Source organism: Triticum aestivum, chromosome 5D (assembly GCF_018294505.1).
Source record: "Triticum aestivum cultivar Chinese Spring chromosome 5D, IWGSC CS RefSeq v2.1, whole genome shotgun sequence".
NCBI classification, from domain to species: Eukaryota; Viridiplantae; Streptophyta; class Magnoliopsida; order Poales; family Poaceae; genus Triticum; species Triticum aestivum.
The window spans coordinates 419,422,170-419,436,825 of record NC_057808.1 but is presented as its reverse complement, the minus strand read 5'-3'; the positions used below and the strand labels follow the sequence as shown (position 1 = coordinate 419,436,825).

General features: G+C 46.1%; 2 protein-coding genes across 3 annotated transcripts; one reads left to right on the top strand and one right to left on the bottom strand.

Moving 5' to 3' along the window:
* The first annotated feature begins 4,384 nt into the window (after positions 1-4,384).
* Positions 4,385-5,054, top strand: LOC123122295 (uncharacterized). The gene has a single exon (XM_044542477.1). It carries the CDS (start codon positions 4,491-4,493, stop codon positions 4,827-4,829), a length of 339 nt encoding a protein of 112 aa, XP_044398412.1. The 5' UTR covers positions 4,385-4,490; the 3' UTR covers positions 4,830-5,054.
* Positions 5,055-5,231: 177 nt separating this feature from the next.
* LOC123122294 (subtilisin-like protease SBT3.6) lies at positions 5,232-8,998 on the bottom strand. 2 transcript variants are annotated; one of them, XM_044542476.1, is made up of 11 exons: positions 8,526-8,998; positions 8,334-8,428; positions 8,147-8,244; positions 7,874-8,038; positions 7,665-7,776; positions 7,028-7,571; positions 6,832-6,929; positions 6,516-6,752; positions 6,295-6,409; positions 5,985-6,189; positions 5,232-5,916 (listed from the first exon to the last, which is right to left on the bottom strand). In XM_044542476.1, exons 1-11 carry the CDS (start codon positions 8,604-8,606, stop codon positions 5,348-5,350), a joined length of 2,319 nt encoding a protein of 772 aa, XP_044398411.1. In that variant the 5' UTR covers positions 8,607-8,998; the 3' UTR covers positions 5,232-5,347. The 2 variants fall into 2 exon arrangements, with proteins under 2 accessions (XP_044398411.1, XP_044398409.1); XM_044542474.1 differs by having other exon boundaries at positions 6,516-6,755; positions 8,526-8,996.
* Positions 8,999-14,656: the final 5,658 nt, after the last annotated feature.

Genomic DNA, 14,656 nt, shown 5'->3' with positions numbered 1-14,656 from the left:
AGAAGAAGAGACCGCCTTGTGGCAGAGATCTAGAGATGGAAAAAAAATCCTTGAAGGCGATCGTAATAATACTTACTTTCACTCATTGGCTAATCATAGGCACCGCAAAAGTCACTTGTCTAAGCTGATTGGCCCAGATGATCCTGTGACATCCACTTTTGATATGCTTGATGTTGCCACATCCTTTTATAGAAACTTAAACCAGATATCCATGCATGTGGATCCTAATGTTTGGTCTGAGGAGGATAAGGTTGTATTAGAAAGGCCTTTCTCTGAGGAGGAGATCGAGGCTGCTATCATGGCATCATATGTTAGTGGGGCTCCAAGCCCTGATGGTTTGTCCTTCATCTTTTATCAAACCTTTTGGGACCTGATCAAGAAAGACTTTATGTCGCTGGTTAAAGATTTTGAGGATGGGACCTTGGGATGTTTATAGACTTAATTTTTTCCATTATTACTCTTATTCCTAAAACTCCTAATGCAAAAGAGAAGAAAAACTTCAGACCTATAAGTCTGAGTAATTATGCAGGTTTTTATAAAGCCATGACTATTAGGGTTTCCTCCTTATGTGATAGACTCATCTCTCCCAGTCAGTCTGCACTCATTAATGGCAGGTTCATTTTGGAAAGTGTTGTTATGGATCATGAGGTCATTCATGTGATTCATAGGTCTGGTGTGATTGGTACAGTTCTTAAGTTAGACTATGAGAAAGCCTATGATAGGGTAAGCTGGGATTTCCTTACGAAAATGCTTACCTCTAGAGGCTTTGGGAGTAAGTGAATAGGGTGGATTTGTAGCTCTCTCCACCAAAGCCCCTTTTTGTGTTATGATTAATGATACTAATGATCCTCATTTGGGGAGGGGGGTTAAAACAAGGTGAACCCCTCTCTCCTTTACTTTTCAATTTGGTGGTTGATGTCTTTTCTAAGATGTTATCCGAAGTTGTTCATCATGGGTTGATTGCTGGTCTCCTTCCAAATGTTGTCCCTGGTGGTGTTGTCAGCCTACAATATGCTGATGAGACCATCCTTTTCCTAGATGCTTCCTTGGAACATGCTAGCTAGGAATCTGAAGTGGGTTCTGGCCTGCTTTGAAAGGCTCTCTGGTTTAAAAATGAACTTTCATTATAGTGATCTCCATACTATCCATGTGGATGAGGAAATGTCTAAATGTTTTGCACAGATCTTACGATAAGGGATTCCCCTTTCAAATACCTGGGTGTTCCTTTACAGTTCAAAAAAACTTAGGAGGGAAGACCTCCAACCTATTATTGATAGGATCATCAAAATTATCTCTGGTTAGCTGGGTAGGAATCTATCTTATATGGGCAAACTTATTCTGCTTACTACATGTATTAACACCATCCCTACTTATTTAGTGTCTATTATGAAATTTCCCAAGTGGCCTATTGAAGCCATTACTTCTCAAATGCCTCACTTTTTCTAGGGAAACATGGGAGATGAACACAAGTATTATTTGGCTAATTGGGGGCTTATCTCCAGGAAGAAAGAATTTGGTGATATGGGAGTACCTAATCTTAGGGATTTCAATTTGGCTTTGCTTGCCTCTTGGAGCAAGAGATTTTATGATGAGAGAGATAGTGACTGGAAGAAGCTCCTTTGTTTATGCTACTAGCAAACCTAATATTCTTAGGGCTAAACCTGGGATGGGTTCTCCCTTTTGGAAAAGTATTTCTTGGGCTTTTAGTGTTGCAAAACCCTTGTACGAATGGGTTCTTGGGGATGTGCAGAATGTGGCCTTCTGGCATGACATCTGGATAGGGGACTGCTCCCTCAAAACGTTTTTGGGATCACTTTCAGATCTGCCAGCAACATGATGCTACTATTGAACAAGTCTGGGATGGGGAGACCCTTCAACTTACATTTAGGAGATGTGTGGATGAGTTTATTTTGTCCAGATGGTTCGAAATAGTTGATATGGTTAGGAGGTGATGAGGACATGGGTACCACAGTTACACCCATATCCCCTGCTGTTTTACCTCTTGGAACAATTGCTAGAGCTTGCATATGCCAGTTTAATTATCAGGTACTTTCGTTTCTTAGTAATGTTTCTAGTGTTCATGAGAATATGATGCTGCCTAACTTAGATACATTTGTGTTGCTTGCAATTGAAGGGCCTAGCACAGACAAGAAGGATGATCATTGGAGCATGATCAAGTGTGGAGATGAATGTGCGTGCGAAGAGAACAAGAACGGAGGTTCTAGTGGAGATTTCCGGACTTTGAAGCCACCATGATAACATACAAGAAGATGGACGAAATATACAAGATGACCTTTCATAAATTTCGTTCATAGCTTATTATTGGTGTTGCGCCACCTTATTTTGGGCCAAGCCCATGTAATCTATTTTTAGAGTCTGTATTGTAGGGGAAATGACTTAGGAGGTGTTTTAGTCCCACCTTGCCAAGGGTGGACAAATCCCCTCTCTTTTCCCTATAAATATAGCCGGCACTGTTTAGACTTGGGGATTTGTTTAGTTAAAAGTTAGCCATTGCAACTTCGTGTACTTCGTTTGTGTCCAACGACCAGACCAAGACCGCTTACGGATCCCCACCATTATCAATACTTCATATATATTTGTAATATTCAGATTGCTTTATCATATTCTTGCTCGTTCTTCGATTGCTTGCAGGAATAGACCTTCGTGGTCAGGCTGACCATGCTTCTGGCATCGTCAGTAACCTCAGGAGATTGGTTTAGCGATTGCTAAGGCGCAACGTCGTGCACGTTTGTAGTCGGATCGTCAAAGTCGGCTCCACCAAATCGATAGTTATCATCTCATCGAAAGATATCAGGAGGTTTAATTTTTATGATAATAAAGATCAACCGGTTTGGATGCTGGAACCTTCTGGCAAACAGTCTGTTAAATCCCTTTAAAAGATAGTGAACTTTGGTGGGTCTCTTCTGAGCTGAAAGATTATATTTGGAAAATTAAAGTTCCACCTCATATCCATGTGTTTCTTTGGCTTATTTTTAACAACGAGAGATTAACTAGGTATAATCTTGGTAAGAGGGGGCATGTGGATGACACCTCTTGTGTTTTCTATAGTGAGCCTGCAACCGTACAACATTTATTCTTTGATTGCACTGTTGCAAAGGGAATCTGGTATGTCATTGCTGAGTGTGTTTGCATTTCTGTGCTCAGTTCTTTCACTTCTTTGATTCCTTTCTGGAAGCATAAGAAAAAAATAGGAAGTTGTTAACTTGGTTTCATCGACTACCTTGTGAGGCTTATGGCTTTTGCGAAATGTCTGTGTTCCAGGGGCTAAAGTTGTGAAGCATGCGATGCATCTTGGATTTGATCGGCTTGTTGGTCAGGCAAGTGGAAGATCTTGTGTTCAGGCAATCAAGCTGCTCTTCTTCTTCGGTGCATAAGGCTGCTCAATCATTGGCGAGGGGAGCTGCTTAGGATCGCTTGGTCTAGTGAGTTGTATTGGTGCTCGATAGCTTGTTTTGTTGATAATCAGTGTATAGTGTTGAGTCATTCATGTTTGTTTGTAAGAGTGAAGTTTAAACCCCTGTTATTCTGATGCAGCTACCTTTGGCTTTGCCGAGGTCGAGCGTTGTAAAACGTCTTATGATGGTTTCTGCTTTGACTTAATAAAAGTTTGGGTGGAGGGGGGCTTTGATTAAAAAAACATCAAGTTGATTGGAGGATTTGGTGTCTCCGCAATGATATGCTTCATGGCAAGAATGCTCCACCGTTGAGGTGTCAAGAGGTTACCTGTGCAACTACTTTTCCTTGTCGGCTTAGGTAGAGAAGCAGTCTATTAAAAGTACAGTAAAAGAAAAAGCATCTATCCAAGTATTCACCTGCAGCGATCCTTCAAAGCAGCCTAAGTAGAGCCCCACATGGCCTCCGCCACCTCCTAACTAGGTGGCTCTCTCGGTTAACGGGTCGTTCGTGAAAAAAATGGTCCGTTTTGGCTTACAAATTCTAGTTTCATTGCAATGATGCCCTCGAAGCCAAAATTAGTGTGATGATGGAGAGGATTGCACTAACTCTACAATAGTCATAGCTACTTGTGGTGATCTAATCGAACAATTTCACTACCGCCTCTACACTAACCAACTAGTCACTGGAGTGTTCCTCTTATGGACACTTGGTGTTGGAGATCGAAACCATCTTGAAGAACCATGGGTTTATTTCGCTGAAAATTGCACGCAACCAAAATAGAGTTTGTCACAGCCTTGCTAATCTATGGTGTTACGAGGTAGCACCGCTTGTTGGTTGCGCCATGTGCCAGACAATGTTTCTTTGGCCGTATTTAGCAGATTATAACTCTTTTTCTAAGGACTAATACTTACTACTATTCCTTCGCAATTTGTTTTTGCCATAGCAACACGACGCGCCGCCGTGTGTGTTCCCTGCGCTCGATCGCTTGCGCCAATTGGACTCGTCCTCCCTACAAACTCCAGCCAACCAATCGGGAAACGACTTCCCATCGCTTTCCCCTTCCCCCCGCCCGCATGCTGGGCGCCGTCCTCCGCGGCCCGGCCTCTCCGATCCCGCCTCTCTTCCCCGCGCCGGGGCGCCCACTCATCCACCTCTCTCGCCGCCTCCCTGCCGCGCCCGCCATGGCCGACGCCAAGAAGACCGACGCGCCGGCGACCCCGGCCCCGGAGCCGCCCGAGAAGCCGCTCCCCGGCGACTGCTGCGGCAGCGGCTGCGTCCGCTGCGTCTGGGACATCTACTACGACGAGTTCCAGGACTACCAGAAGGCCCTCGCCGCCCACTCCTCCGCGTCCCCCGCCGCCGATCCCAGCGGCGACAGCAAGGCCTCCGCCGACGAGAAGATCAAATCATGAGACCCCAGGATTCAGGACCCGTATGTGTATGCTTTGACTTCCCCTGTTCTCAGATTGGATTCTTGGTCGTGTAAGATATGTCAGCATTACTCACAGCATTACAGTTAAACATCCATTGTATTCTCACCGTGTATGCTGCAATTGTACTTACTGCTCATCATTCTTTGCGTGACCAAAGATGCCCCTGGTTATGAATACAAGTTCCATTTTTGTGCAGCAGTTCAATTCATGTTTGCACATACTTGCTGCAAAAATTGGTCAGATTTGTGTCACCAAAGATGCTCCTGGATATCAATAGAAGTTCCTTTCTTGTGCAACACTTCAATTCATGTTGCAGATACTGCTGAAACTGGCCAAATTTGGTGCGACAAAATTATTTCACCATAGTAAAACTCTAGCCAAGAAGCCCCAACCAATCACCAATGCTATTAGAATCAGGAGAGATTAGCGAGTTTGTTACATCGTTTGTTCTCATGACCGATGACGGCACCGGTACATACTACAAAGGTGTTACTTATTCATGCATTCACATAGAACCTATTGATCATCGTCCGAACCACCAAAGGGATCCTCACCGTGTGTGTGCCGTCCTCCCATGTCAGGCTGCCAAAGGTGTACCTCCCCTGAACCTTCAGTTTTGCCTGGAATGCCACCTTGAATGTTAACCTGTTGACTGTCGAGTTGAAGGTCAGGAGCGAGGGGTTCACGGTGACGTTCACCCCTGGAGGTGCTTCCACACGGGCTCTGTACTTGGACGTGACCGGGCCGACATTGGTGACCGTTCTCGACACCGACAGTTTGCCCCTCAGTTCAGGAATGGTAATGGATGGGACGTTCAGGTTCAGCTGCGATTTTGGCGAATGTTGACAGGGTGTGTGCTGCTGAACCATGGAGGCGATGGCTGAGTTGTTGTAGCCCATGGAGCAAAGGAAGCGCACGTAATCAGATGGTCTCATGTCGTACACGAGACCAGGGTGTGCAGCCCTATTTGGATCCACATGGCCACCTCCATAGTCGAAGGGATTCGCCTGCTTGTAGGGCGCTGCTTCAGATACCATCTCGAATCCATACTCGTCACGGACATTGGCTACAAAGATGTAGACCTGTTAGTTAAGGGTAGAGTATGTGTGACAAGGTGAAGCATATGACCATTACCTGTTGTGACCATTGCTGATTTTACTGCAGCCGGGCTCCAATTAGGATGCATTGATTTGAGAAGAGCGGCCACGCCTGAAATGTGTGGGCAGGACATTGAAGTTCCAGAATCAATCTTGAAATTCACAGATCCCATGGCCGATGATAAGGCTACAGAAGGTGACCATGAAGCCAAAATGTTTACACCCGGGGCAGTTATGTCTGGCTGCAGAAGTTAGATGGCAAGAGAAGAAGCGTGTTTATTTGGAGTTTAAGCTTAGTTGAATGCATCAAGGACAAACTTGGGTGGTCAGCTGAGGGAGATAATTACCTTCAGAATTGATGGAGTCAGAGAGCTTGGGCCCCTAGATGAGAAGTATGCAACTTCAGGGCCTATCAATTCTCCAAGAATTGTTTTTGCGGAGCCAAACTGAACCATTGGGTTTCTGTTTATGTAGAAAAACAAATCTCAACATGGCTCAACAGACACTATAACATCATAAATCAGTTTTTTCGCAACTACGGAATCATATATAATACTGATTTATGTACCTCGTGCTAGTAGTATATGCAAGTATGGCTGTTCCAACTTGATAGTCTACTTGAATAAGGGGAATATCAAAAGCAGATGCTATATCTTTGGTTAAAAACTGCGCGAAGATGACTCCTACACCACGGGCCTTTTTTACGGTCTCTACTGCCACCTGGGATGCTCGCTGTCCTCGTGTTTGGAAGCAGAGCACCACATTTCCTTTTACTAGAGTAGCATTCAAAGATCCTGCAGTGCAACTTCTGCAGAGGCATTAGCCAAAAGGGGAGTGTATTTTATAGGATCAATAAAGAACAGAACAAGGATGACGAGGCTTACCTTGCATCAGTATCATCAGCATTATCAGATGAAACATCTTCAGCATATACTATATGCATGCTTGTCGCAGCATGCTTCCCGGAATACATTGTTTGACCCTGCAACCACGGTACATGAGAATGCCAGACGCAGACAGGGATATATCAACAGTTTGCAACCATAAAGTTCAAATCAATAATTCAGATGAAACTCTTACCACATAAGTACTATTGTTGCCCAGGGTGATCTTTGCGAGGAAAGTCCGATCGATGGTACCCGCAGCAACGGTTAGAACCCATGGTGCAGAGTTGATCACTGTCTCTGAATAAGGACCGGAGTTCCCTGCTGAACAGACCACAGTGATCCCTCTCACAACGGCGTGGAAGGATCCAATGGCCAGGACATCATCAACATAAGCAGGGAGAGGTGGTGCTTGGCCGAGGGACACTGAGAGCACATCGACACCGTCATGTATGGCAGCATCGAAGGCAGCAAGGATGTCTGCAGAGGTACAATCTCCGGTAGCCCAGCACACCTTGTAAACAGCCAACCTAGCCCTCGGTGCTCCTCCCCTCGCCACACCACTGGCAAGCCCCCTGAAGCTGGCGTCGGGCACTAGAGCGCCGGCAGCAGTGGACGCCGTGTGCGTCCCATGCCCGACGGCATCCCTTGCCGACATGTACTCGTGGATGTCAGTCGTGTTCATCTTCCCGTACTCGGCTTGGTACCCTTTGACGAACCACTTCGCGCCTATTATTTTCCTATCCTATCATGAATCTGAAGTCACCACCAGGATAGTACATTCTCACAACTAAATGGTAAGCAAACTGAAAGAAAAGAGCAGGCATGCTAACCTGTTGCAGTTGGAAGCGTTGAACCTTTCTCCGGCGACGCATTGCCCTTTCCACCGCCGTGGAACATCGCCGATGCCGTCGTCTCTAAAGCTGGCTGACTCCGGCCATATCCCTGAAAAGTTAAGATCCCAAGAAAACCTTAGTCAGCACATTGCAGTGCCAGTTGCAATCCTGATTTCTGCTATACAACTGAAGAAATGCAGTCTCACCTGTGTCTAGCACACCGATGATGGAGTCCTCCCCGAACCTGCTCCCGGAGAGGATTCCGCTCCCGCCGGACGGCGGCGACGGGTTCACCCGCATGAAATCCCAGCTCCTGGTGGTGTGCAGGTCAAGCACCCGGTTCCGAACCACCCGCACAACCCCAGGCCAATCTTTTTGATTTAATAACCAGAGCAAAAGGAGAAACAGTTAGCAGAGAGGAAGGAGCAATTAATTTGTTATTAAGAACAACGGCAAGATGTGCAGGCCCGGCCGCTCACCGGAGAGCTGCGCCGCCTGCGCGTTGGTGAGCACGGCGGCGAAGCCGGAGAAGCCGTGCCTGTAGCTGTAGAGGATGGCGTCCTCGGCCGCCTGCTTGCTGCGAAATCGCAAGGCCACACACACAGCTCTTGAGTCTTTGAGGCGTTCTCCAAAGTAAGAAGAGGAAGAAGAAGACTCTTCTCTAACCTGCCGAGGACGGCGGCGAGCATGCCGTGGTGCGAGTCCCGGACCAGCTCCGGGTGTAGCTCCGGGTGCAGCTCCCCCATGTACACAATGTGCACCTGCAGATCGGCAGGCCAAGAAATAAGCAAACACGCAACCATGGCAAGCTATGCGCCGCCACCGAACACCATGGTGAAGCTTGAACGGACGGCTCACATTGGCGCAGGAGCAGAGGCCGAGGCCGAGGCCGAGCAGCAGGAGGAGGAAGACGACGACGACGGGGGGCTTGTCAGCCATGGCCGCCGCAACGGTAGCTCGAGAAGGAGCGGAGGCCGGCCGGCGCCGGGAAAAATGGAGGGCTGCGGCGGAGTGGAGTGGTTTGAAAGGCGAGAGGAGGAGCCGAGGCGAGAGAGGGGCAGGGGGGTTGGTGTCGTGTCTTGCCGTGGCCGGCTTCTCTCTCGGGCAGGCTCCTGTCAGCGTTGGACCTGGACTCGATTCAAATCTCCTACCAGTAGTAGTAAATACAGTGCCGAGTACCCCGCAGCAGCCACTGTTGCAGTGGATCTGCTTGCTTGTCTCTTTGTTTACTCTTTGTTCTTCCTCCTGACGCAGCGATGTGCTCCTCGGGCGGAGTTTTCTAATGGAGCCGAGGTGATCACTGTCGTGCTCCCACTCCCATCCCACCCTCGACCCGTTTGCTGCCTGTGCCGGGGGTGTTGGCGTCCGGCCGAACGCGCCTCGCCCTTTGGGTGCTCCGCTCACTTGTTTTTTTTTTCTTGCCCTTTGCTTCGGAGTGCCGCAGCATTTCCAGCCAATTTTCTTCATGGGACTACCCAAGATAATAAAATACTGAAAGAAAGATATTTGGTGAAATTCGAATTCCATTGCTATAAAGCGAGATTGGCTGATTTCAAAGGCGGAAGCAACTCTAATTTAGCAAATACGGAGTATAATAGTTGGTTTTTTTTTTGTTTTGCGGATTTGTTGAAGTTACTGAGAGCCTCTTATTGCTTTCTCCGTGCAGCAAATTAGTGTCAATAGTAGTACAAAAACATACTCCCTCCGTCCGAAAATACTTGTCGAAGAAATGGATGTACCTAGACATATTTTAGTTCTAGACATCCATTTTTATCCATTTTTCCGACGCGTATTTTCGGATGGAGGGAGTGCTTATTTATAATTATGATTGGGTGATTTCACATCACAAATACAAATCAAATATATGGTCCAAGATTTGTCTTAACTACGCAAAATAAGGCATTTCCAGGCATATAAGGTAGGAGATAATAACATTACTAGCTATTATATTAGATAATGACACTATTAGCGGTTATATCTCGACAAAATTAGGGTGCATCTTTGATTTGCATGATTCTCAAGATGCAGGAATAGAAAAAAATATAGGTTCGGAATGATGTGTCCTCTTGAATCCTATAGGATTAGGAAACCACCAAAATAAATTGTCGATCTTTTTGCTGCGTGTGTGGGTGCTGGTGGTGTTGGCGCCTTGCCGGTTGGGTGCTTGACTCACTTGTTTATTTCTTGACAATGTTTTGCAGCGCCGCGGGATTCCCACCCAATTTTCATTGCGAAACTACCCATCATAAAATATTGAAAAAAAGATCATCAAATTCAAATTCACTGCTATGAAGGGAAATTGGCTAAATCCAAAGTTGGAAGCAACTCTAATTAGCAATATAATAGTTGAAGTTACTGAGAGCCTCTTATCACTTTCTCCGTGCGGCGAATTTGTGTCAATAATACCAATAGCATACTTATTTATAATTGTGATTTCACATCACATAAATTGAATATTAATCCGGTTGTTATTTGTCCAAGCTTTGTCTTAACTACACAAAATGCGTCCTACATTTCCAGGCATATAAGGCAAGACATGATAGCATTATTAGTTATTGTATCGTATAACAACATTATTGGCCACTATATCGTCAACAAAATTAGGGTGCATCTCTGATTTGCATGTTTTAAATATAGGTTGTGAATTACATGTCCTCTTGAATCATACAGAATTAGGAAACCACAAAAAATTTCAACCGATCATTTTTTCGTGTTCTTGCGTCAGTGGTGATAGCGCCTTGCCTGTTGGATGCTCGACTCACTTGTATATTTCTTGCCCTTGTTTTGCAGCACCACAAGATTTCGAGCCAATTTTCATCGTGAGACTACCCACAATAAAATATTAAAAAAAGAGTCAAATTCGAATTCACTGTTATCAAGTGAAATTGGCTAATTCCAAATGTGGAAGCAACTGAAGTGAGAGAGCGGTGTTGCAAAGATTGAGCTCCATGGAGCTTTGTTTTTCAAAAGAAAAAACAAAATATATTTAGAAGTTTAAAAAGTGTCAAGTTTTACGTATGTCCTTCAAGTTTGCATAAAATTATCACCTAATTTGATTATTTGCATGTTACACAAAAAATACAAATATCCGACGCAGATACAACAAAGAAAAAACCATTTTAATCTATGTATTTATCTTTTTTTGTGTAGATCACATATGAATATGTATGTTCATGAAATTGTATGCATGTATACTACGACTATATTTCTACATGTAAACTTTTTTCATAATTTGTTTAGGTATAGAAAAAATAATTTTCTCTGGAAAAAATAAAGGGTTCTATGGAGCCCGGCCTTTGCTTACACTGTTCGCTATAGTTAGCAGTAGAATAATTGAAGTTACCAAGACAGACGCCAACTCAAGTTTTTCATTCTTGTTTCTCCTCCGATGATGAATGATCGAAGATCATCTCCCACAATCTCTTCATCTACACATTGGATAGTTTCATGAACCATTTGAGAAATTTTTAAACATGAAAAGATGGTAAGGACAACTAACATGTGGGCGGACAGGTTCAGAGGGACGATCGAACGATAGCTAGGGACAACAGCCACGCTAGCGGGTTGTGGAGGCGACGAATGCGTCTGGGATGTAGGAGTGACGACAAAGGGCAGCGACAACAGTCCACTTGGTCGCTTCCGGCGCCATCAGCCAGCTAGGGCTTGTGCTTGAACTTACTACGCCAGCTCCGAGGTCGCCTTGTTTGATTTTCGCCGAAACGAACCTTGGCGGTGGCGAAAGTGTTGATACCGGTGCCGACGAGTGAGGAGAAGGTGCGGGAGGGGGCGGCGGGGCTGCAAGATGGCAGCACAAAATGTTTCTGCAGCCGGCGGCGAGAGGTGGGGCGATGCGGGTCGACGCCGAGAGGAAGTTGGGTGGCTGCCAAATTTGCCAAAAAAGCCACATTTCAGGCAGGAGGGGTAAGTTTTGAGGATAAAAATGCTATTTTTTTTAATTATTGGTTTGAGAATTTGCTAGACAGGTCTTAATCTCTAAAAAAAAAGGACAACGCTAACGCCCACACGTGTGGTGGGAGCGAAACCCGCCCACACGCCCTATAAGACACAGACTGCGTCACGTCACCGAATGCATGCATGTGGAAATCTTTTTGAATTTTCAGTTTTTAAAATGTTTTATCTCTTAAATGAAAAATTCGATTGAAGATCCGTTTTCACCGTTAAATCCCTCGCGACGAGATCTTCGAAACTAGATCTTATATCAATATGTTTCGACGATATATTTTTTAAAAGTTGCCATGTCTATTGCACATGAATTGCCATGGTGTTTGCACTGAAGTTGCCCTGATATGTTTCAGCTATTTTGTTCTACATTTAAAAGTAAATTTTGACATATTATAAAACAGGGAATTAAGAAACTAGACTTACCATGAACCATAAACTAAAATTGCCATGATACATGTACTTAAAATTGCCATGGTTCATACAAAAATAATTTTCATGGTCAAAGTACTGGAATTGCCATCATCAAAATACTAAAATTGCCATGCTCTACAAACTAAAATTGCCACATGGCAACTTTAGTTTAAGCATTATGACAACTAGAGTGTAAACATCATGGTAACTTTTGGGAAAAAATTCATCGAAACATATCAACATGGGGTCTAGTTTTGAAGATCTCGTCGAGACGGAATTAATGGTGAAATCGGATTTTTAATTCGACTTTTTAATTAGGAGATAAAGCATTTTTAAGCCGAAAAAAATATTTCTGCTGATGTCATATGTTCACACATGGCAAAATGAGTGGTAATGGAGGCGTGTGGGCGATGTGCAAGATGCTACACGTGTGGGCGTTAGTTTTATCCAAAAAAGACCTCAAATGTTGCCTTCGGGATCTTCTGCCCTTTGCCTTTGAGAATTTGCTAGATTGGAGTGAGTACCAAATCCTAGTTTAATAGATCCCGTTGGAGTTAAGAGCAGCATGGCATTAGAGCATCTTCAACGCCGACCCTTAAACCTCCCGCATCCGTCCTGACCACAGAAGCCATCCAACGCGGTTCTGTATCGATTCGCGACGCAGTTCGGACGTACTTTCTCCCGCAAACCGGAGACAAACATGGGAGGGCTTTGCGGGAGTCCATACCGCTCCCACGCCCGCTTCTGACCGCCCTGGCCCACGAGAAACCCCTCCTCTCTCTCTCTCTCTCTCTCTCTCTCTCTCTCTCTCTCGAGCGTGCTTCTCACCCAAAAAGGTCAGTGCCGCTTCAGAGCGTCAGTGCCCGCATTCATGCCCGGCCAGAGCGGACACGACCGCTCACTGACGCCAGTATTGAAGCGACGTGCCGGCCGAGAGAGCGCCGCTTCCCAGTGCAGGTGGCTGCTGCGCATTCAAATGACACGACATCCGCCCGTGCACCTCTGCCACCCACATTGATGGTGCGCGGTTACCGATGCGTCTGTTGGAAATATGCCCTCGAGGCAATAATAAAATGGTTATTATTATATTTCCTTGTTCATGATAATTGTCTATTGTTCATGATATAATTGTATTAACTGGAAACTGTAATACATGTGTGAATACGTAGACCACAACATGTCCCTAGTGAGCCTCTAGTTGACTAGCTCGTTGATCAATAGATGGTTATGGTTTCCTGACCATGGACATTGGATGTCATTGATAACGGGATCACATCATTAGGAGAATGATGTGATGGACAAGACCCAATCCTAAGCATAGCACAAGATCGTGTAGTTCGTTTGCTAAGAGCTTTTCTAATGTCAAGTATCATTTCCTTAGACCATGAGATTGTGCAACTCCCGGACACCGTAGGAATGCTTTGGGTGTACCAGACGTCACAACGTAAATGGGTGGCTATAAAGGTACACTACAGGTATCTCCGAAAGTGTCTGTTGGGTTGGCACGAATCGAGACTGGGATTTGTCACTCCGTATGACGGAGAGGTATCTCTGGGCCCACTCGGTAATGCATCATCATAATGAGCTCAATGTGACTAAGTAGTTAGTCGCGGGATCATGCATTATGGAACGAGTAAAGTGACTTGCCGGTAACGAGATTGAACGAGGTATTGGGACGATCGAATCTCGGGCAAGTAACATACCGATTGACAAAGGGAATTGTATACAGGATTGATTGAATCCCCGACATCGTGGTTCATCCGATGAGATCATCGTGGAACATGTTGGAGCCAACATGGGTATCCAGATCCCGCTGTTGTTTATTGGACGGAGAACGTCTCGGTCATGTCTGCATGGTTCCCGAACCCGTAGGGTCTACACACTTAAGGTTCGATGACGCTAGGGTTATAGGGAATAGATATACGTGGTTACCGAATGTTGTTCGGAGTCCCGGATGAGATCCCGGACATCACGAGGAGTTCCGGAATGGTCCGGAGGTAAAGAAAAATATATAGGAAGTGAGGTTTTGGCCACCGGAAGAGTTTCGGGCGTCACCGGTAATGTACCGGGACCACCGGAGGGTTCCGGGGGTCCACCGGGAGGGGCCACCAGCCCTGGAGGCTTGCATGGGCCAAGAGTGGGAAGGGAACAGCCCCTGAGTGGGCTGGTGCGCCTCCCACCAGGGCCCAATGCGCAGCTTGGAGGGGAAAGGGGAAACCCTAGGCGCAGATGGGCCTAAGGCCCACCCTAGGGCGCGCCCCCTCTCTCCCCCTCTTGGCCGCCCCCCTCCATTCCATCTAGGGCTGCCGCCCCCCTAGGGGTGAGAACCCTAGAGGGGGCGCACCCTCCTCCCCTCCTCCTATAAATAGTGGGGGTTTTGGGGCTGCAGAAGACACGAGTCTCCCTCTCTCTTGGCGCAGCCCTACCCCTCTCCCTCCTCGTCTCTCGCAGTGCTTGGCGAAGCCCTGCTGGTGTGTCACGCTCCTCCACCACCACCACGCCATCGTGCTGCTGCTGGACGGAGTCTTCCCCAACCTTTCCCTCTCCCTTGCTGGATCAAGGCGCGGGAGACGTCACCGGGCTGCACGTGTGTTGAACGCGGAGGCACCGTTGTT

Excerpts from the sequence above, each read along its gene's own strand:
- LOC123122295 (XM_044542477.1), top strand. The coding sequence starts at position 4,491 with ATGCTGGGCGCCGTCCTCCGCGGCCCGGCCTCTCCGATCCCGCCTCTC.
- LOC123122294 (XM_044542474.1), bottom strand. The coding sequence starts at position 8,606 with ATGGCTGACAAGCCCCCCGTCGTCGTCGTCTTCCTCCTCCTGCTGCTC. Across the intron at positions 8,039-8,146 it reads GCAGGCGGCGCAGCTCTCCG|ATTGGCCTGGGGTTGTGCGG; the intron begins GTGAGCGGCCGG and ends TAAATCAAAAAG. Across the intron at positions 6,190-6,294 it reads TGACTCCATCAATTCTGAAG|CCAGACATAACTGCCCCGGG; the intron begins GTAATTATCTCC and ends TAACTTCTGCAG.